At 57.6% G+C, this 22,522-nt stretch overlaps 5 protein-coding genes across 5 annotated transcripts; 3 read left to right on the forward strand and 2 right to left on the reverse strand.

The window, feature by feature from the left end:
- Nucleotides 1-2: 2 nt before the first annotated feature.
- On the reverse strand, nt 3-3,467 carry KVR01_012049 (uncharacterized protein). The gene is made up of 2 exons (XM_044788849.1): nt 1,663-3,467; nt 3-1,587 (listed from the first exon to the last, which is right to left on the reverse strand). The coding sequence occupies exons 1-2, from the start codon at nt 2,514-2,516 to the stop codon at nt 747-749; spliced, it is 1,695 nt and encodes a 564-aa protein (XP_044639130.1). The 5' UTR covers nt 2,517-3,467; the 3' UTR covers nt 3-746.
- A 1,927-nt stretch (nt 3,468-5,394) lies between these two features.
- KVR01_012092 (uncharacterized protein) lies at nt 5,395-9,000 on the forward strand (the record flags this gene model as incomplete). Its single annotated transcript, XM_044792537.1, has 5 exons — nt 5,395-5,797; nt 5,891-6,066; nt 6,123-6,551; nt 6,629-8,703; nt 8,793-9,000. 5 exons carry the CDS (start codon nt 5,395-5,397, stop codon nt 8,998-9,000), a joined length of 3,291 nt encoding a protein of 1,096 aa, XP_044639173.1.
- Nucleotides 9,001-11,624: 2,624 nt separating this feature from the next.
- Nucleotides 11,625-12,907, forward strand: KVR01_011870 (uncharacterized protein; the record flags this gene model as incomplete). The annotated part of the gene is made up of 4 exons (XM_044781763.1): nt 11,625-11,646; nt 11,726-11,825; nt 11,912-12,058; nt 12,133-12,907. The coding sequence occupies 4 exons, from the start codon at nt 11,625-11,627 to the stop codon at nt 12,905-12,907; spliced, it is 1,044 nt and encodes a 347-aa protein (XP_044638951.1).
- Nucleotides 12,908-14,027: 1,120 nt separating this feature from the next.
- KVR01_011921 (uncharacterized protein) lies at nt 14,028-18,141 on the forward strand. The gene has a single exon (XM_044785449.1). It carries the CDS (start codon nt 16,219-16,221, stop codon nt 17,455-17,457), a length of 1,239 nt encoding a protein of 412 aa, XP_044639002.1. The 5' UTR covers nt 14,028-16,218; the 3' UTR covers nt 17,458-18,141.
- Nucleotides 18,142-20,379: 2,238 nt separating this feature from the next.
- On the reverse strand, nt 20,380-22,400 carry KVR01_012093 (uncharacterized protein). Its single transcript, XM_044790016.1, has 3 exons — nt 22,387-22,400; nt 22,136-22,321; nt 20,380-22,059 (listed from the first exon to the last, which is right to left on the reverse strand). The coding sequence occupies exon 3, from the start codon at nt 21,100-21,102 to the stop codon at nt 20,554-20,556; it is 549 nt and encodes a 182-aa protein (XP_044639174.1). The 5' UTR covers nt 21,103-22,059; nt 22,136-22,321; nt 22,387-22,400; the 3' UTR covers nt 20,380-20,553.
- Nucleotides 22,401-22,522: the final 122 nt, after the last annotated feature.

The following is a 22,522-nucleotide window of genomic DNA, read 5'->3' on the forward strand; positions in this document are numbered from 1 at the left end:
TGCCGGCACTAGTACAGAGACAAAATGGTGTCACGATGGGTTCAGTGATGATCTTTTGCCCTTCACTTGAAGGCTCTTTTGGTCGATAACTTCAAGTGTTGGTTTGGATATTAAAAAAAAATCCAGCCACCTGACCCCAAAAGGCTAAACAGGCAGTCTGTGTGTACAATAACCTCCCGAAACATGATACGAGATCCATGGCATTCCTCATTCCTCGCGATGCAACAGCATATAACAACGAGACCAGCCAAATTCAGAAGTAGAAGAACATAAAGTGGTTGAAGAGAAGAACAGCCAGGGCTCTTTCTTATTGTGTGTAGAATAAGTGGAAGAACAAGAAGGGAGAACTATCTCGCATGCTTGCTTGGCTGGACTGTCCTCAGAAAGAAGAGGAAAAGAAGAAAGTAAAAATGTAGCTATTGAATCCACCGTGATGAACTCCTAAAACGCCGCCTCGATATGCATTGGTCCATCCCGCCTAGTTGAACCCGCCCGCCCGTCCGCCCGTCCACATCAGAGAAAGCCTCCCATCCCAGTCTGACCTTTGGCCCCAATGCCTCTGCGCCCTCCACCCTCGCCTGACCTGACCGGACGCCACTGGCCGCTGCTTCTCCTACTCTCTCAAGCATGACTTGCAAGACCCAGCCATCCTCGTGCCACCACCATTCCAGCACCCAATCCACACTCACCCACCGCCCACCCACTCACTAAACTCAATCCAACCCATCTCACACCAAAGACCACCCTCACCTCCTGAAATCCAAACTGCCCCTCCCCCGCTCCCCGTCCAGGCTCGGCCGCACCGACGCGCTAGAGCTCCGCCTCCGCATGGCGCGCTGCTCGCCCGGGTCGGCCGGGTTGAGGCCCGAGGACCGCGCGAACAGGTTGAGGATGTCGGTCAGCGAGATGACGCCCGTCAGGCGGCCCGACAGGTGCGCGCCGGGGAGCGCGGCCGCCGGGATGGAGGCCGAGCCGGGCGCGGCGCCCGACGTGGGCGAGAAGACGGAGGAGGACATGGGGAGCGGCGAGGGCGGGGCCGAGGGCTGTTGGTTCTGCTGGGCCTGGGCCTGGGCGGCGGTGTTGCTGCTGGCCGAGACGGAGGGCGACGCCGCGGCGCTGTTGTTATTGCTGCTGCTGCTGCCTGTCACCACGGTTGTCTGCCCGGTCGTGCTCTGCATCGCGGCCGCGCTGCCGCCGGCGCTCCAGGCCGACGTGGCCTGCCCCACGGGGCCCAGCAGCGGCGTGGCGGGGGCGCTGGGGCTGGGGCTCGCGCTCTCGACGACCCACATGCGGTGGGAGCGGGTGGCGACGAGCTTGGCGACGGTGGCGGCGAGGGTCTGGTAGGGGTTGACGTAGAAGACGGGGACGGAGTCGCGGCCCTTCTCCATGCCGCGCTCCGAGAGGATGACGGTGATGAAGTGCATGCAGGTGGACTGGAGGAGCGGCAGGGAGGCGGCCGAGGTGAGGAGGCGCACGTCGGCGCTCGAGATGTTGCCGACCACGTTGGAGGCGTTGTCGATCACGGCTACCGAGGTGAGGCCCTCGTTGGACATGAGCATGAGGGCTTCTGCGAGGGGTGCGTCGGCGCTGGGAAGTTGTTAGCCATTGGACAACCGGGGACAACAGCAGTCGAGTCGGGCGTTGAGAGAGGGAGTGACCTACTTGATGGAGATTATCTGCTGGGAGCCGATCTGCAGGTCTCTCAGGAGCACCGGGTACAGCCTCTCGATGGTGGGGAAGTTGATGCCCTCGTTCCAGAAGAACTCGAGCAGCTTGAGCTGGGACAGGATGCCGGTGACCTCGCCGTCGTCGCTCATGATCAGCATGCGGTGGACGCCGCTCCCAAAGACCTCGATGGCGCCCGGGAGGAAGGTCTCTGGCGGCAGGGACAGCAGCTGCTCGGGGCGGCATATGGGCTGGATGTCCCTGAGGGGGATGGCCTCCCTCTCCCTGGCGCGGGTGGCGATGGTGTCGTAGAGGGCGACGTGCTCGTCCTCGGGCCTGGCCAGGCCGACGACGGCGAGCAGGTAGGCGTTGAGGTCCCTGTAGTCAAAGGTGGAGACGGCCTTGTTCTGGGGCCCGTCCTTGACCAGCACGCAGTTGCCGGCGACCTTGCCCTTGACCAGGGCCATGGTGGCCTCCTCGACGCTGCTGTCCAGGTCGACCCAGCGCACCTCGTCGGTGTTGAGGGCGACCAGCTCGCCGACCTGGACCTCGCGCCAGTCGCGGCCGGCGAACCTCGGGTTGGGCTGGCGCGACGAGGGCGGGTGGTTGATGAGGTCCTGGACGGCGGCCTGGGTGAAGGAGGGGTGGCGGGATGTGCGGGGGGACGGGGGCGCGTGGTGGTTGCGCAGGTTCTCGGCGAAGCTGGAGCGGTGGGCGTGCGAGTGGACCGACTTGTGGAGGGACGAGCTCGAGGGCGACCGCTGGGGCAGGTTGGGGTGGGCGAGCTTGTCGAGGCTGGTGCCCGAGGACGCCGGCGACGGCTGCTTGCCCTGTTGCTGTTGTTGGTCCATCTTGACGACGGTCGATCGGTGGTGATGGTGGATATGTAGGAGTCGGGCTGTCGTGGGGGAGGAGGGGCGAGGCGAGGCTGCTGGCGTTATAATGCCGTGCTCGGGTCGGGTGTGAGATCAGGAGATTGTCGCGCAGAATCGCGTGGTTGCACAGGCTTGCGCGGCGAGCAGGTTGGAGACGCTGGGTTGGTGTTGACGAGGTCGTTCGTCCAAGGTCAGATGCACTCACTCGCTGCACACAAACACACTGCACACACACACACACACAGCACACAGAGACAGACCAGGCTGCCAGATTCGGGGAAGTGAACGTGGGTCGTGGATTAAGCGGGCTGGCTGGTTCGTGTCCGGGGTTGTTGGTGGAGTAATCGAGGGTCGAGGTGCGCAGCCGAGCCAGGCTCATTGGCCGTATCCCGGCAAGGTGGGGGGGGGGGGGGGATAAACAAGTGACGACGGAGCTCCAGACTCAAGTCAAGGCCTCTGACCGAGCTGTCAGGAGAGGGGCTGCCGTACTGTGTACTCTTTTTTTTTCTTCTTCTTCCTCCGTCTTCTACTTGTCCGTCCTGCTTGGATCCTCTTGTTCTGTCGGAAGTCGGAAGACCAGGTACTTAAGAAAGTACCCTCCTCGGTTCTTGTTCCTTATCAGCTGCCAGGAGGATGAGCTCGATTAGCAAGTATCCTCCTCCCTGGTCCTGGTGCTCACTTTCTACTCCGTACCTCGGTTTTGTCTGCCCGTTTCTTGGATACACAGACAGACAGACAGACAGACAGACTGGTGGTGAATACGCAGGATTTGATGTTGTGGTGATGGGCCAATATTGCAGTGAATTGGATGAGGTAAAAGAGCTAGAACCTTGAGAACATGGGCCAAGGGACCGTGTCGATTGGCCCAGACATACAGACATACAGACGTAATATAAAGACCTAGCAGATCATGCTGCTAGTGTAGAGCTCGCAAGCTCGTGATAGTCCCGGGTCTTGGGGAGGGGGTGTCCTCCAATGGATCGCCATGATATGACTCAAGCGTGTGTGCCCTGACGACACATCGGGAGTAAACCGTCACGCCCATCCATGTAAAAGGGTACTTGAGCAGAGCACTTCAACGTTGGGGTATAAGGGCATAGCCATGAGGTTGAATATCAACCAGGTGGCAGCAAGTTGAGGATGAGAAACCCGCCTTCCGGTACGCTGCAGCTGCAACTATAACTGCAAATGTAACGGTAACTACAGGTACTACGCAGAGAGTAGAAAGATCAAGTTAAATTGTTTGGACCACAGGGCCACAAGTGATGGGATCGTCGCATGTCGCCGCCAAGGCAGATCAGTGACAGGCCCTCGGCTGCTGAGGGTCTGAGGGTTTTGGAGCACCAGTGGCAGGCTGGCTGGACGAGCTGACGAGCCAGCTTGCATGGCCCATCCCTACCTAAAACCACCCTCCTCCCTTGGTATGCGGTTCCAGAAGAATGCCATCCGCCACCAGCTATTGCCGTGGCCCCAGCTAGCCAGCTAGTCTGCTAGTGCCGTCGCGAGACCCTGCCTTTTTAATTTTGCTCGTTGCAATAATTTTTTATCTGCACTAACACGCCATACACGCAGACACGCAGACACGCAGACACGGTAGGCCAGCAGGGCACAGGGGTGTGCATATTGTATGGGTACACAGCAACAGTATTCCAAGGGAGGGCTGCAAGTAGGTACGGAATATGCTGGAGGATATTTGCTGGGGTCCTCTTGAAATGTTCGCATGCGGCGGTCCTGCAGGATTGCGCCCTCAGACGGAAGCAGAGGGGCAGACTGGCAGACTGGGTGTGTGCCTGAGGAAGAGAGGCCATTCCATTACATTCCTCCATCTTACACATGTCCATTTATAGATGTTAGATGTCAGCCGTGACATGACAGCTTCTTTGTCCTCTGTTTTCATATCCATGCTATGCCACACTCGAGTGTTTGCAATTTCTATCATGGCTGCCCCAGAGGATGTAAAGAAATTCATGATCTGCATACAGCACATGATTAATTATACGGGGGGCGATAATGTTATGCGCACTGCTCTGTGCCCCTCCAAAAAAGAGAGAGCCCACCACACCCCAGTCGCACCCCACCCAGACTCACCAATGGTCATCATTCACTCCCACCCAGAAGTACAGTAAGTACTAGAGCGGAACCCTTCCACAGCCACGTCAAACTTCACCCTGGCAGACTGGCCGCAGACAGACGCTATCTCTTGTTTGTTTCCCAGGCACAGCAAATTTCCCAATCCACCCTGTTCTGTGTGTGCCTGGCTGGTTTGGACTCATTTCCATTTCCCACACCCTCCTTGGCCTTGCTGAATGCGTGCCTGCATGCCTGCCTGCCTGCCTGCTGTAGCCGCCTTCCCCTAACAGTGGCTCCATTCAATTTGATTTGTTGCTGCTGCCCTCCTGCTGCTCTGCTGCTGCTCTAATAAATATTGCAACCAGCCAGAGCCTGCCTGCCTCTCCACCCACCCCCTGCACGGGCCATCAACCGACCTGTTTTTGGTCGGCTTTAATCCAACCACCACCCCCGTCCCCCATTTCTTGTCTCGTCCCACCGCGGGGCAATCCACTCATCGTCAACACAGCAACCACCACCACCACCACCACCACAGCACTGGCAGCCCTTCTTTTTTCCTCACTTGCACCCAAAGTTGTCGAACCATCCTCCCCGTTTCTGCCAACAACAATAATCGCGTCCTGATCCCCGGACTCCTGCGCCTCCGACCCCTCGCAGTCCCACGCGCCCTCCCTCTCGACTAAAAGCCTTTTTTCTCCCCCGCGTGTGCGCTGCGGCGCCTTGCCTAGCCATCAGGCCCCCGCGCACATCCTCTCCGACCTCCTCGATCCATATACCGCCCAACATGTCTATGCTGCCTCCCGAGATCACCGCCGAGCTGGGCCAGCTCATCCAGGGCCTCCAGTCTCCCGACAACACCGTCCGTTCTCAGGCGGAGGAGGTCCTGGCCAACAACTGGACCGCCACGCGTCCAGAGGTCCTGCTGATGGGCCTGGCCGAGCACATTGCCGGGTCGCAGGAGACCCAGGTCCGCTCTTTCGCTGCCGTCATCTTCAGGAGGATAGCATCCAAGACCCGCAAGAACGAGCAGGGCCAGGTCGTCGACGTCTTCATCTCCCTGGCCAAGGAGCAGGCTCTCGTTGTCAGGCAAAAACTCCTCGAGTGCCTCGTCACCGAGACCGACAAGCAGGTCAGGAACAAGATCAGCGACAGCGTTGCTGAGGTCGGAAGGCAATATTCAGATGCGAGTACGTGACCACCTACCTCCGTCGCGCCGCCCGCGTGTGTGTGCGTGCATGTGTGTTTTCCCCGCCGGGTTTGCTAAACGATCGATCCTACAGACGAGCCGTGGCCAGAGCTGCTTACCGTTCTCTTCCAGCTGAGCATAGCAGAAGACCCCGGCAAGCGGGAATCAGCCTTCCGCGTCTTCAACACCACCCCCGGCATTATCGAGAAGCAACACCACGAGGCTGTCGGCCAGGCCTTCACCAAGGGTTTTAAGGATGACTCCGTGGGTGTAGGTTCATGCGCCGCAATTCCCATCACGCGGGGCAGCGCTGATAACAGTCATAGGTCCGCCTCGCGGCCATGGAGGCCTTCGCTTCCTTCTTTAGGAGCATAAACAAGAAGAGCCAACAACAATACTACCCGCTGGTCCCCGAGGTCCTCAACATTCTCGTCCCCATCAAGGAGTCCCAGGACTCGGAGGACCTCAGCAAGGCTCTGGTGGCCCTCATCGACCTGGCCGAATCCGCCCCCAAGATGTTCAAGCCCCTGTTCCACAACCTTGTCCAGTTCAGCATATCCGTCATCCAGGACAAGGAGCTCAGCGACATCTGCCGCCAGAACGCCCTGGAGCTCATGGCCACATTTGCCGACTACGCGCCGTCCATGTGCAAGAAGGACAGCTCCTTTACCAACGACATGATAACCCAGTGTCTCAGCCTGATGACGGATCTGGGCGAGGACGAGGACGTCCAGGACTGGCTCGACGCCGACGACGTACGTCCAACCCGAGAGAGAGAAATATATGAATTTGAAAAAGAGGACGGTCCTAGGAAGTCGCTAACATTGAGTAGCTTGACCAAGAAGAGAGCGATCAAAACCACGTCGCCGGCGAGCAATGCATGGATCGGCTGGCTAACAAGCTCGGTGGCCTGACCATCCTCGCGCCCACCTTCAACTGGCTGCCCCGCATGATGCAGTCCATGTCGTGGAAGGATAAGCATGCTGCTCTGATGGCCATCTCTGCCATCTCAGAAGGCTGCCGGGAGCAGATGATTGGGGAGCTGCGACAGGTTCTCGACCTCGTTGTGCCGGCCCTCAAGGACCCTCACCCCCGCGTCCGGTGGGCTGGATGCAACGCGCTCGGCCAGATGAGCACTGATTTCGCCCCCCTCATGCAGAAGGAGTACTACGATGCGATCCTCAAGGCCATCGTTCCAGTCCTAGACTCGCCAGAACCACGCGTCAAGTCCCACGCCGCCGCCGCCCTGGTCAACTTCTGCGAGGAGGCGGAGAAGTCCGTCCTCGAGCCATACCTGGACGACCTGCTCTCTTCGCTCTTCCGCCTGCTCCAGAATGACAAGAGATACGTGCAGGAGCAGGCCCTCTCCACCATCGCGACCATTGCCGATGCCGCAGAGGCAGCGTTCAGCAAGTACTACGACTCCTTGATGCCGCTCCTCTTCAACGTCTTGCAATCGCCGATGGACAAGGACACCCGCCTGCTCAAGGCCAAGGCTATGGAGTGCGCGACTCTCATCGGCCTCGCTGTCGGCAAGGACCGCCTGGCCGCAGATGCCATGAAGCTGGTCCAGATCCTGGCCCACATCCAGACGAGCGTCACCGATGCAGACGACCCGCAGGCCCAGTACCTGATGCACTGCTGGGGCCGCATGTGCCGTGTCATGGGCACCGAGTTCCTGCCCTTCCTGCCCAACGTCATGCCGCCGCTGTTGGAGCTCGCCAAGGCCAACGCCGATATCCAGCTCCTGGATGACGACGAGCAGGTCGAGGCCCTGCAGCAGGAGGATGGCTGGGAGCTTGTCCCCCTCAAGGGCAAGATGATCGGCATCAAGACCAGCACCATGGACGATAAGCACATGGCCATCGAGCTTCTTGTGGTCTACGCCCAGGTCCTCGAGGGCAATTTTGCGCCGTACGTTGCAGAGGTCATGGAGAAGATCGCCCTCCCCGGCCTCGCCTTCTTCTTCCACGACCCCGTGAGGTACATGTCTGCCAAGCTGGTTCCTCAGCTCCTGAACTCGTTCAAGAAGGCATACGGCAACCCGTCGAACGAGCTCCGCGGCCTCTGGGCAGCCACCGTTGACAAGCTCCTCGAGGTGCTGACCGCCGAGCCTGCTATTGACACCCTGGCGGAGATGTACCAGTGCTTCTACGAGTCTGTTGAGTGCCTGGGCCGGGACTGCCTGACCCCTCAGCACATGGACAAGTTCATCGAATCTGTCAAGACGGCCCTGGACGACTACAAGGAGCGTGTGCAGGAACGCCTCGAGGAGAACGACGGAGCTAACCCCGAAGACGTCGAAGACGAGGCTGAAGAGACGCTTATGGCCATCGAAGACGACCAGACCCTGCTGTCAGACATGAACAAGGCGTTCCACTCCATCTTCAAGTACCACGGATCGGCGTTCCTGCGCCCATGGGAGCGCCTCATGTCGACGTACGAGGCTTTCCTCAACAATGCGCAGGATCCCACGCAGCGCCAGTGGGGCCTGTGCATCATGGACGATGTGCTCGAGTACTGTGGACCCGAGTCCATCCACTACGCCAACTACATAATGACACCGCTCATTGAGGGTTGCCGTGACCCATCGCCTGCCATTCGCCAGGCTGCCGCGTACGGTATTGGCGTTGCTGCCCAAAAGGGTGGCCAGGCCTGGGCGCAGTTCCTCGGCGGTTCGGTCCCGGCCCTGTTCCAGGCCACACAGGTGCCCGAGGCTCGCAATGAGGACAACGTCTACGCGACCGAGAACGCGTGCGCGGCCATCGCCAAGATCCTGCACTTCAACGCGAGCAATGTGCCCAACCAGGACGAGGTTATCGCCCAGTGGGTCCACACGCTCCCGGTAACAAACGACGAGGAGGCAGCTCCATATGCATATGCTTACCTGGCGGAACTCATTGACAAGTAAGTGAAATTTTGCACAGCAGACTCAAATCATCCCTTGGGAGCATCTCCCTCCATCCCGAGCACTTGCACTAACGTCGAAACTCCAGGCAACATCCCGTGGTCGGCCAGCAGCCAGACAAGATCTTCCTCTACATTGCGCAGGGTCTCGAGTCGCAGACGCTGACATCGCAGACGGCCAACCGCGTGTGCACGGCCACCAAGGTCCTCCTCCAGGTGACCAACACGGACCCGACGCCTCTGCTCCAGCAGTTTACGCCCGACGCCCAGCAGGTGATCATGGCCTTCTTCAACTAGGGGTTGACGTTAGGCCACCTGAACGCGGCGCCGGTGTCAAACCGCCCGGGGCAGCGGGCCAGGACCAACGGCTCGGCCGTGGCGTTTACCATGTTGGGCTTGTAGGACGACCTTGACGGGTGCAACGGTGCCCAATTGCGGCTCCCCTGAGACCCACGAGAGGACGAGCGCTGCATTGAACATGGGGCTGGGCTGGCGGTGCTCCACGGACGACTTATCACACGGGTGTGGATGAACTGGCTGTGTTACCCATGTAATGGACCTGCGACGAGGCAAGTCTTTGAGAGGGAGTCGTTAGGGCTTACGGCTCAACCTCATCATCATCCCCGCGACAGCTTGGTGACTTTGCCATATTTTCCCCGGCTTCCCTCCAACGAGCGGAAGCTGGACCAAGACGGACAGCAAGAGAAAGACAGTAAACGGAAACAACGGATCCAATGGGCTCCTCCTACCCTCTGGTTGTGTGCCCGCCCCCTTCTTTGGTGGTTGGATGGAATGGATATGGAACTGGTCGAAACGAGGGGGCAGCATTACAGGGGAGAGAGGACGAGTGGAAAGGAGGTGTGAAAGACAGTAGTTAGATTTCTGAAGATACCAAAACCCACTATTTTCTACCCTTTTTTCTTCTTTCTTTTTCTCTTTTCCACCCCAAGTTCGGGTTCCCTCTCCTGCCCTGCAGCCAAGGAATCCTGTGTGTGCTGGGCTTGGCCAGCTTCCAGGACTCTTCGCATCGTGGGTGAGTGTGGACGCAGGGCATGATATCATATCTGCCTGCCCGCCTGTGCTGGCAACGGATGCTTCCGTCCCTGGGCCCTGTGGGTGTGCTTGCAGCTGGCCGTCAATAGTAGGCCCGGCCGGCCAGGCAGTCAGCAAGCCCGAGCTTGGCGCTCCCGTGTATGGGCACAAGAAGCGTCTCATTATGGCTCATTTCCGCCCTGCGTCGCCTGAGAGCTGTTCTCGTGACCGTTGAATTGGTATGCGGCCAGAAGAAGAAGAACAGCCCCCACCCCCCTGTTGCGTCATTGTAGTGCTTTGATCTTGCTGCAGTGGTGTGATGTGTCTGATTGACTGTGATTGATAGCATGTTGAGAATGAATCATTGATGGCTTCAAGCGGCGGCGCACGGCGTGTCGGCGGTAGCAGCAACGGAAACAAACAACAGCGGCCGCTCATGATTACCTTGCCCTCACGGCCGTTGCATTTGACTGCCCTGTGTGTAGGAGGGAATAGAACACACCCCGACCCCCTGATGAGCGAGGAGTTCCGCCCGCGTCTCATCGCACGCAGTGGGGGGAGTACAAACACAGGCGGTCGAGCAGCACCACTACTGACTGCATGGACTTTTATTACGCCAAGTCACAATGATGATGATGACCACCACCGCCGTCGCATATCACCGATTGGGGTGGTCGCCAACAGAGGAGGAAAAGAAAAAAAACCACCACCAAAAAAAAAACCAACAAGAATACACGATCCTGCTGCTGTAGGAGCTGCAGCATGCAGCATGCAGCAGTACCTGCCTGCCTGCAGTGGCCCCCACCATCCCATCGATCGCAACTCCTCCTCCGTCCGTACGGGCTCCGCTCGGACGGGAATCATCACTGCCAGCCTGCCAGCCAGCTCACGCACGATGACCCCGACAAGATCACCCTCTCTGCCCGTCGCCCGGGCCCAATGATGAAACGCGGCAGAGGGGGGCAAGGCTTCTTTCTGTATGTTCTGTATGCGTGCAGCACCGGCGTGGCGCCCAGCGGTGGAGAGGGCTCCCGGCAAGGCACACACGGCGGGAGGGGAGTTGGCAGGGTCTACACAGCAGATGAGCCGAGTTGAGTCTGCCGGCGCAACTGGATGGATGGGTTAGGTTGGGTTGGTGGGCACTCGGGCCCTCCGACGCCTTTACGCCCGCCCGCCCGGCCGGGCGCCGCAAGGAGGGGAGGGGGTTGGACCGGGAGCGAAGGCCAGTCAGTCAGGCAGTCAGTCAGTCAGTTGGTTAGTTAGTCTAGTCTAGTCTGTCTCTCTCGGCGCTACGGTCGAAGAGACGGACGGAAAAAAGCCGAGGAATACGTTTGAAGGCTGTGTCTGATCGATCGGCAGCGCTTCCGGGAGGCTGACGGGGGACGGCTGTTCCGGTTCGGGCGTTAGGCTGGCGGGGCTGAGGGGCCAGTGGGCACATGCGGCAGGGCTTATGTCGCACAACCGTATCGTGAGCGAGGGACGCGATTGGTCGGTGGGCTTTGGGCGCTGCTTGATGTAGGTGGCTGCTTATGGTGGTCTTCCTTTGTTTTTTGTCGAGTCGCTGCTGTAGAGGGGCGGGTCGGCGTCATTGCTGCGATTGATCGGTCGGGGCTTTGAGGCTGTTGTTGTTGTTGTTACACTTGTAGGGCTAGACGTACGGTGAGATTGAGATTGAGATATATAAAGATGGCCTTGGGATCTCTTGACGATTACGGGTGAGATGTCGATGGTCTCATAGACAGACATCTTATCTAACATTGGCAAGACTGAAGAGCATCTCTTGCTGGTCTGGTGACACTTGTTTGTTTATTTGTTTGTTTTACATAAAGGACATATCGAGAACTGGGCCTGGAAGAGTTGGACACTAAACACCAAGCAACATCGTCAATATGAGTGAGAACGGCCAAGTCGGTACGTCTGGACCGTCCCTTCCCCAAGACCCTTTTCCCACTGCCAAGTAAATATATACTCACACCAACACGACGAACAGTGCCAGGCAGCTACTGGATCTATGCGCCAAACAAGGGGGCGCCCGTCTTCTTCGCCGTCGCATTTGCAGTTTCTGGGCTCTGGCAGATATGGCAAGGCCAGTGAGTGTCATCTCCCATCCCCCACCCTTCAAGTCAGACACATCTTAGGGAGAAGCCTTATGCAACTGACTGACATTACCCACCAGCCAGTACAAGTGCTGGCATGTGACCTGGCACTACACCCTGTGCGCCTTGATCTTCACGGCGGGCTTCATCACCCGTGAGATAGGGGCCTTCGACTACGAGAACCTACCCGTGTTCATAGCCAGCTCGTGCCTGGTCTACGCCGCGCCGTGAGTCCACACCCACAGACACAGACACCTAAAGGAGCCGGAAGGACGCTGGAGCTGACAGAACAACCACCCAGCCCGCTGTACGAAGCAGCAAACTACCACATCCTAGGCCGGGTCCTCTTCTACGTGCCCTACCACTCCCCGATCCACCCGGGCCGCGTGTGGACGACCTTTGCCATGCTCGCGTCGGTGGTCGAGGCCCTCAGCGGCGTGGGCGCCTCGTACTCGGCGAACCGGGACCTGCCGGCGCGGACGCAGGACGTCGGCCAGGCGCTCCTCAAGGCGTCGCTCATCCTGCAGCTGATCATCGTCAACAGCTTCGTGGTGCTGGCGGTCCTGTTCCACCGGCGGGTGCGGAGGGCGGGGATCCACAGCCGGCGCGTCAACAGCTCGATGCTGACGCTGTACGTCTCCACGGCGCTCATCGAGGCGCGCACCATCTACCGCACGGTCGAGTACTTTGGGCTGGCGGGCACCCGGATCCAGCTGGGCGCCGACCTGCGGGACCTGCCGCCCGAGTTCCGGTACGAGTGGTTCTTTTACGTCTTCGAGGCGAGCCTGATGCTGGCCAACGCGTTCCTGTGGAACATCCGGCACCCGCGCCGGTACCTGCCCGCGACGACCAACATCTTCCTCAGCCAGGCCGACGGGGTGACCGAGGTGGACGGGCCCGGCTACAAGGATAGCCGGTCGTTCCTGTCGACCCTGTTCGACCCGTTTGACTTTTACGGGCTGGCGACGGGCCGCGACAAGAAGGACCGGTTCTGGGAGGAGGGTCAGCCGGGCAAGAGGGAGGTGGCTGGTGTGAAGGGGGAGGCCAAGCCAGCTGGGCACGAGGAGAGTGCTTGAGGGGACAGGCGATGATGCCCAGGTGGGGTGTTGTGGTGGCGGCTGGAGATGGATGAGTGAGTGAGTGGTCAGCCCTTGCACGTGTCCAAGTCGGGCGGGTGGTATTGGTCTCTCACGATCAATGCCAATGGCTTCTCTCCAGCTCAGCCTCTTGTGCTGGATATTCGGACGTTGGCAGCTGAAGTGGTTGGCAGCTGAAGTGGTTGGCAGCACGTGTTTGGAATGTTGGGTTGTATTCTTGACTCTTTTTTCTTCCCTCTCTCTCTTTCTCTTTTTGTACTTGATAGAGTTCGCACGATACCCAAGTTGGTTGCAATAAGAAGACCATTCTCAATAGATTGCAGTCAGCTCCGGATCTTGTCCATGCGCGATGTTGGTTGAGAAGCAGGCGGTGTCCACGTGTTGAAGGGCAGGGTCGCAGTGGCAGGTCACAACGTTGCAAGACGAGAAACTGAAAGAAGAGACGCGGTCTAAGAATATTGTAACACAGGTCTTCAGGATCAGGCGTGGAAGGTGGCCGAGGTGGCTGGGCCCGGTGGCGACTGACTGAGAAGCCAGCCAGGCTCAGCATCACCAGTTTGGAGTATGGCCTCGGTCGAGACGGTTTGTGATGGTGCTGCTGCTGCTGCTGCTGCAGTCTCTCACATTATCCTGCTGCCTTGTCTGGTGGTAAGACGGCTGTCGTCGTGAGTATGCGTCGTGGTGAGATGAGCAGCACAAGATGAGTTGCTGGCACTGACGGGATACACATGGGGCGTGGTGGTGGGATCATGTCCGAGTGGGCGCAGCGCAGCTGTCAGGCTCAAAATAGAATCGAGGCATGTGATGTACCTCTGTATCTTTTTGCACTAGTCCTGTTGGGCAATCAGTCTTGTCAGGCAGTCAGGGAAGTCAGTTAGTTACACAGTAGTTGCCCCTTCCTTGGTCAGCCACTGATGATCTGCTCGGTCGGGCAGCTGCTGCCACCGCGGGTAGACAGGCACAGGGTACTGATGCTTTGCAGGGCAGGTGCGAGGGTCTGCAGCAACACCAACGGCGGCCAACCCCTCATTCTCCATGTGCTTTGCCACTGCTGTGCATTGCAGTGGGACATGTCAGCCATGTCCATCCGAACCAACAAGCTCAACGATGAAACTTGCCCACGACCTCATTCAACCTCGAGTGGAATGCCAGCCCAGGTTATGAAGCCATCGCAACAACGGCACACACGAGCATGGTCCTGCTTCACTGCTTCACGATACGAATGCGCGTGCAGGCCTCGCCGTGATCTCTGACGAGACTCTCACAATACAACAAGACAACTACCTACTATAAGACCACATTTGATCGACCAGAGGTGTGTGATCCACGCCGTCGCCCGCCAAATCAAACCACCTCTCGCCGTGGCTGGCCCGCGGGGACAGGATACCATCGTCCATCAGTCCATCAGTCCATGGTGATTCTCGCCACTCTAAAGACAGGACAAGACTCGAATCGGCGTTACGCTGAGGTCAACTCGAGCCAAGCCATCTGTCTCATCTACATTTCCAGGCATACCAAACATATCCAGCCGTTTATGCTCGTTTCCAGTCCGTACGACTGTATGTGAAACCGGCCACATCAAGCCCATTCACACCAGCCTGCAGCTCTCGTGGCGCCCTCACCCGCCCACCGCCCGGGCAGCCAGCAGCCAGCAGCCAGCCCTGGAGGTGCGCAAGCAGTGCAAGCCCAGCCAAGCCTCGGGCCTAGCTAGCTAGATTCAACACAGACTTCTGTGCTCCCGCGACGAGATTGGCAGCATCCCATGCGCCATATCAGAAACAAACCACGAGGACGTGCGTGACATCCGCCCGTCCTTCATATTAGCCTTATTAGTCCAACCTCGCCTCGTCCCCGCCTACCAGATTTCCACTCCCTCGTCATTCCGCCGCCAACCTTGGAACATCCTGTCCGTCCTTCCTGTCATCTCCGCCCCGCCTCCGTCGGCTGTACCTGCAACAAGTCCCGGATCACCACTCCCTCCTCGGACCCGCGAGATTCTGAAGGATCAATAAGCAGCACACCTACTGCCTGCTGCTGACTTTGCATGTGTGGCGCTCCCTCGATGAGTTGGCCCTTCCACCAGACGAGCACAGCCCCAGCACCGTGACCACCGGGGCAGCGTTCCCGATCCTCTTGCTCGCTCGCACTTGTCCGTCCGCCAGCCCAGCAGGCGGGTGCTACTCTGCACCCAGGAAGCACAGGGAACGGTGGAACAACCAGCAAAACGTGGTTCAGCAAAGGGTCTTGAAGCTCAGCTAAGCTGCCCTCTCGCATCTGCAACGAGGGCTCCAGTCAGTCAGTCAGTCCAGTCCGGTGGCGGCATAGCAGACAGCCACAATCTGACGCCCGGCACGTCAGAGATCACTATCTTGCATTGAAATCCTCCATCTCACCCGCGGCTACTGCCAGGCAACATTCAATTCTTCCTTGGGCTCAAGCCGTGGCTTCGGAACACGGAAGCCCGAGTCCAGGTCCACTTAGTTGCTCAGTCGCCCACGTTACCACATTCTCGAAGGACGCAAGCGACTAGCATCAGCCCCACTCTCTGCAGACCCCTGGTGAACCAAGGAAGCAGCTTCGTCTCCTTCAGATCGGGTCTCCCCTGTCAGGCCTCTTCAGGATTTTACCCATTCTGATTCCTGGTTACCAATCTAGCTTACCATTCCGGTGCTGGTGCCATTCTGGGTCTTGGACGTCTCCGTCCTTCTGGCCGTCACCGCTCCGCCCACCCCGTCCCGACCTGCTGGGGAGACAAACATCCACAGCGGCGGCCCCCGGCAGCGACCACATCTCGCAAGCCCGCCACTCGCAAAGTCACTGCCACTCATCCTCCTGACAGCTCACCCTCAGGGGTACCTCAGATCTGCCCGGCCCTGGTACTGGCGAGTATTCCCCGTAATTTCGGCCGGGGTACATGATACACGTCTGCCTACTTCTACTCGCACCCCCCAGAGGACCACCACCTTGACCCCTGGACCGCCGAGGAAGCAACGCGTGCGTGCATACAATATCTCCCCCAAGGTGACATCAAGATACGACTGCCACCCACTACGTCCGACACTGGTCTACTTGTGTGACCGACCTTTGCTGTGGAACGCAGACCAACACAAGATCTGCACCAACTCGCCAGCTCGCATACTTCGCCCTCCACCTCGGACAACAGCCACTTTTACTTGGTACCTTGGTGGCGCCTGTTTCTTACCGCTGGCTTAGTGTTACTGCTGGATCCGCTCGGTACCACTATCGTCCCCCAACGGCTAGACTTCTTATAACTTGCCTCGCGAACCCCGATGGTCACGCACTGGAGAACTGACTCCGTCATGGACAATCCTTTGACGCGGCCGAGTGCCCACGCCCTGCAAAGGCCACAAGTCTTTGTTAAAGTCGAGTTCGGCGTGTCGTGGTCTCCCCAGCATGCCCCCCGGCCTCGTGGTTTTCAATATAGGTCACGCGCCATACGGGAGAGAGCAGCCCATTTTCCACGACACGTACCGGCCCCGACCACCAACTATCTCGCTGCCTCGTCTATACAACAATTTCAGCAGGCTCAAGTGCCCCAGTTCTACGAACAACGCTCTCTAGAACCATCACAACAACAACAGAGGCCACCACGACCTCAACAAGCACAACAGCAACGCCACCCGCAACAACACCAACAAAACCGTTCAAGGCAGGTCGATTTCGCCCCGCCGCCTGAAGAAGGCCAGGAGGAGCAACGGCCATCTCGGGAAGAGAGGAGAGCGTCTGGCGAACGACACGGGAGGGGGCGTTCGGCACCTCCACCCCTCAGCGACAACAGCTGGGACGTGGTCCACCCTCAGCTCATGGCTGACAACGCAGCGGGCTCTTCGGTGGCATATGCCACCGCCGACCGACCAGTCTCGGATGTGTGGAAGGACTTGCCCGAGGTGCCAACGCGCTTCCGGCTTGGAGAAGAAGGCATGCCTTGGGAGTCGTGGGAGGTCCCCGTGGGTTGGGAGCCCTTCATGGAGCCGGACCCTTTCCTCCAGCCGCCTTCCTCCCACGCCTCTCCCGATCCACAGCACAGCCAGGTGGTGCCACAGGCCTCGGAGGAGGCACCTACCAGTCCTACAGTCGTTCAGATCGAGTCTCCCGTCGAGTCACCGCGGTATCGAAGGGAAGACCCGGAGCGGGTCCGCGAGCTGGAGGCGCTTGGCTCAGCAATGATGACGGTGGACAATGGCTTCGAGAACCAGTGGTGGAACAGTGGCGAGCGGCAACCAATGGCAACTGCCCTGTATCCTCCGCCGACAACACGCGACCACGTGCGGGAGCAGCTGGCCCTGGGCTGGGCAGTCGCACACATGCCTCCAGAAAGCAGCACCTCAGGAGGAAGAGGAGGAGCAGCGGTCTCCGTCCTCAGCGGAGAGCCAGGCACTGCCACCCTTAACAACGTCGTGGTCTCGCCGGTGTCCAGCTACAGTGGGCCTGATATACAGCCTGGGCTCAGCAGGTCACTGTCCACTAGGTCGGAAGAGCTGTGGTTCACAGGCGGCAGATATGCTTAGTGGCGGGTTTTGAAGGGTTCCGGCGTTTTTGGGAGGGCGACATGCTACAACGAGACCATGAGGGGCCAGGTTTCTTTGGGTATTTGGGAAGCAAGGGCGTGATCGCAGTGCTCGAGACGCTCTGGTTACTACTATTGTATTACTAAAACTAAAAAGATCTTTTCTGGATGGGATTCTGTACACCGTGAGGCATCAGCCTACGGTTTTACTTGGCGATCTTAATGAAAATTGGAGGATATATCCAATAAAGCGGCGGAGGTTAGCATCAGTCCTAGCTTCAAAAAGAGGCAGATTTTGGACCACGATCTCATTATTCTGCTACTCTAATAATGAATCAAAATGTATCAGAATTTGACTACTACTGAACACGCACTGCATCAAGCCGGTCATCCGTTCTCTGCTCTCTCTAGTCCATCTATCGCCAATCGCGTCATGTCAAGTCCTCTCGTTTGTCCAAAGACGGTCTAGTCCCGACCCTTTCAAGTTTCTCCCCCCTTCAACAGTGGCCCCATCCATGCATGCAGGACAAAACAAGAAGGGTCTCCACCGCACCACCGCACACCCACAGGAGATCGACACAGGCAGCAGGATTAAATATGCATTGTGCGCATGGTGGACCGGGGGAACGGGGCAGAGGGTAATATGTATCCATGTAGTCAGCTTTGTGGCACACACTTCTCTGGCACACATACGGGTTGGTAGCGCAGTGCCCCACGTGAGACAGGCCTGAGATAGATATCTCCTTGGGATACTTGGTTAACTAATTGCCTTGGGGGGTGGGGGGCGAAACCAAGGACGGCAAAGCACGTGTGCACTCACACACATGCACGCACACACACGCACACCTGGGCACACATCGACACAGCCACGGGCGGTTAGGGCCGATTGAGAGGGGGCTTTGATACACACACACACACATACAGACTGTGGTCGATTCATACTTACTTTGCTACATAAGCGAGCTATCCTCACATATATAGACATACGCCCCCCTTTATTTTCCTATCCTAGCGATTTGTGAAACGTAGCGGTTGAGATTCTGCAGTATGGTTTCATGAGTTGAGCTGGTGTTGTTGGACTAAGTTTGGTAGCTACCTAGGTAGTCTTTTACGTTCCATCTGTCCCCCGAAAAGAGCCCGACCTTTTTGCTGGCTACAGATAATCAAAGTGTAGGCATTTGCTTTCCAGATAACTTGGATACAGTGTGAGGTCCGTTCGGTGCGGGCTGAGCTAGAGAAGGATGAGATGAACCTTGTCGTCTCCTACCTATAGCACTCATTAGTAGATGTGTCTGAAAGTAAAGCATTGGGGAATCCAATGCGTGTCGTCGTCCAGTATCCGACACGAAGAGGTGACCAGCTGATTAGTCACTCATTGCCCGTTCAGGCGCACGCTCGCTCGGTGCTGTGCCCTCTGGCGCCGCCGGTAAGCAGCCATCGTCCGTTGGAGGCGTTCGCGGGCCGCATGTGGGTGGTGTCACGGCGCTTCCATTGTCCCGAGATAATGTTCTGCGTTATCTGTTGAAATGGTCCACCTGTTTTTGGGGGCCTTAGGCAGGCTGAAGGCAATGTTTGACTAACTGCCTGCTACGCTGGGTCTTGACCGCCGTTGAGGCAAGGTAGCGAGTGGCTGTCCTCGCTGCGGACGGGTAACATAGATTAGGAACTTTGTTAGTTTCTCTGTGTGTGTCTCTGTGCCACGCTGTGGCGAACGGGAGAGGATTTCCCCTTCTCCCTTTCTGGCCCCCTTAATTCTTCTTTTTGCTTTTTTTCTCACCCCCGTGGGGAGTCCCCCCTCACCCACGTTGTCATCTGATCTACAACAGCTCGACTCGGCGCCTCGTGTTCTACTCTTGTCGCCTGGAAAGGAGTCCGTAGTGGTGGCCCACTGGTACATACTGGAAGTGGCGATTCTCACGTTCTGTGGTCCCCAGACACGACTGATATCTATGTATGTACATCAACTACTGTAAGTAGGTATGCATGAGTTCCCAGAACAAGTTAGCTCCCGAGGCGTGGGTGCTGCTAAAGACGTCAGTCAGACTTTAGGACGACCACATTGAGACAATGCCTGGTTACCCTCTCTCCTTATTACCGTCTTTGCCTTTCGCTAAAAGGCCCGGCTTGCACGTCGGGACAACATGGCTCAGGCGGGGAGGCGTAGTACATAGTTGTTCGCCCCCCGGAAGATCGGAACCTAGCTTGCCAGGGCTTGGTTGATAAGTTTTCATTCTCGCAACGGTAGACTACTGTAAGTAGGTATGCATGCACGCAGCAGTTGGTTGGTACATAGTATGGGCACTGCCGGGCAGGGGGTTACACGGAGGCTCATATCGTACGGGGGTGGTGTGGAGCTCCAGGGCTTCTGTTGCTATTTTTGGAACATGGAATCGGGGAACAAGGGAAGGTTTCGACGGGTTGTGTCTGTGTGTGCAATGGTATAGGTATGGTTTCTTGGATTGAGGTTATTGTGAAATTGCATTTTGTAATACAGAGTCAGTCAACGGATGGACATGTCAACGTCTGGGATAGGGCCGGACAGTGAAATGTTTCATGACTGCACATGTTCCCAAAGGTTCCAAGTTTCTGTTTGGGTGGGACCCCTATTTGCACCCCTCCTCCGGGCCGCCTGGTTTGTCACTCAGTCCTGCAGCAGATATGTGATGGACGTCGGCGGTTGTTGTCTTTCCAGGCATCTGTATTTCTGGGAAGGGCAAGTTTAGCAGCGGGGCAGATCATACGTGGTATTCGCTCGGAACATTGCGACTAGATACCGAGCTGATGATCCACCGGTGTTGTTGATCAGTCCAGACTATGGCCGGGCTGGCCAATGCCCAGTAAAGCCTCCGTGCTCTTGCTGTACGTAAAACGGACCGGGCCATGATCAATTAGGAGATCGCCTAGAGACGCAGGGGACGATGATCATGGTTAGTCTCTGACTATTGTGGAAGCTGAGTTTTCCAACAAGGAGAAGATAAATCTCGCCCAGAGGTCGCCACCCAAAAAGGACAGGCGCAGGGGGGTCTTGCCCGAACATCTCCACCAGCACGACTACGACAACTCATGCCACGATTCTTTATTGCATCGAATATCCCTTCTAGAACCAAGGGCCAGGGCACTGATCTCCCCCCTTTGTCACGTCCAAGCTTTGGATATCCGGCCCCGCCAGAATCCTGCTGGCCTCAACGCGCCAAAAGAAAAATATCTGAGACCCGCCGCAGCACCAGGTGGTGGCTTGCGACCCCCCCTTGGTGTCCCTTGTGCTACCAGTACCCCCGGCTCCCGGCTCCAGGCAACAGAATTCTCGGCGCCGTGAGTGGTGAAGGCGGGCCGCTCCCCAAGCCCGCTTCCAAACCCGCATTCCCTCCCCCCACAATGCTTGCCTGTGCTCTCTGTTGTGTTGCATGAAATATTGACCGCTCGTTGATCTTTCTTGTCCTCGAGGGATTGGTCTCGCTCTGGTTAGGTGTTTATGTGGGTTTGAGGGGAGTGTTTGGACGCGGTCTGCATAGATCAGATTGGCACGGAGATATTCCCCGGGAATCTTTTCTGTGGGGACGCCATATGCCGTTGAGGTCCCTCCACTCATGAGGGTCCCGGAGTGAATGTTTGGACCCGTCTGCCTGCTTGACAGCATCTGGGTCATTCCGGTGTTTGGGGACCGCCACTCGCATCAGCTCGTCTTCGAAAAGGAGTAAGTGGTCCAACCATCTCGCGTAGCCCCGGTATCATCGCGGTCTGGAAGTCGTGCACTGTTCGACACCGGAGCTGAAGAGGTCACGGACAGCCAGGGGCAACACAGACTTACCAGACGTCTTAATTTAGCAGCATGCCATGTTTCCTCCGCCTGCCCTGGCCAAGGTGCCATGCCATGCCATGGCCTGCCAATCTCGCGTCCTTTCGGTATTTATCCCTCTCGCTAATTGCCAAAATCCGGGGTAAAATGTCGAGACAAGTCATGATGAGTTGATCAAGACTGTGAACCATCGACGGGTCTGTTCCGCGTTCGGTAATCAAGACCGATCTGCTCGGCCCGTAGTGCATGATGATGATGATTCCTTGAATAAATGCCTTGGGGCTAGAGCTGCGCCGTCCTCCAATCTCCCGGTTGGTCACTACCTGAGATCAATCTTGGGTGCCATTGGGGGGACAAGCGAAGCCAGATTGCCCTCAAGCTTGAGCAGCACTGAATCCTTCCCGCCCCTCTAGCGCCCCGTACTAACAGCGGACTTTTGTTTGGTCGCCTTCCAAGCAAGGGGGGCTTCTGGGAGGAACTGAAGAAAGCTACCTACACAAGGTCCCTTTCTGTCTGGTGGGCCTTTGGGGAGGCTTGCAGTTCGTCCATGTTCCCCTTTTTGCCCGCCCACATACCAGATCATGTTCTCTTCTCCAGTCCATCGGCAGCCCCGAGATAGACTGGCCGTAGAACGGGCCGACTTGTATGAAGGGGACAAGATGGCTGGTCTACTAATCTTGTTGCCTTGAGGAGAGCGCGTGGAGGCTGAGGGCCATGATGCGGTGTTGAAATTGGCCTAGGCTTCCAAGGTTGTTGAGGCCGTCCAGCCGCGCGACAAGCTTCCTGGCGCGATAGAATGGTGGTGGACTATCTCCACTACACTCATCAGTCAATGGAATCCTCAATCCTTCGTGCATAATAACCTTGAAATAACAAAACGTACGAAAGGCGATGGCAGTACACATGATTCGTGCAATGCCCCTGACCGTCCACGAAATATCATGTACCATTGTTGGTCCATCTTCCGCCTCATCGACTTCTATGGGCCCATCAGAGATGTAACGAAACATGGGAACGCAGTCTCCTGAATGCTGTGCAAAGTTTTATGTGGCTTGCATATCGTCAAACGCTGCGCCAGCGAAATCGTTACATCAGTGCTGCGGGCAGCACAGGCAGCAGGATATTTTCACGTACGACAAACCAGCATGGTGGTAATTGTGACCGCAAATTACTGGAGTCCACGGGCGTTAGACGCAAACCCCCTACACGGAATGGCCTGTGACTGGAGTTTGCGGGTACTTGGAATGTGAACCGCAGATGTACCTACTTG

The sequence above is a fragment of the Diaporthe batatas genome, assembly GCF_019321695.1.
Source record: "Diaporthe batatas strain CRI 302-4 chromosome Unknown Contig00017, whole genome shotgun sequence".
NCBI classification, from domain to species: Eukaryota; Fungi; Ascomycota; class Sordariomycetes; order Diaporthales; family Diaporthaceae; genus Diaporthe; species Diaporthe batatas.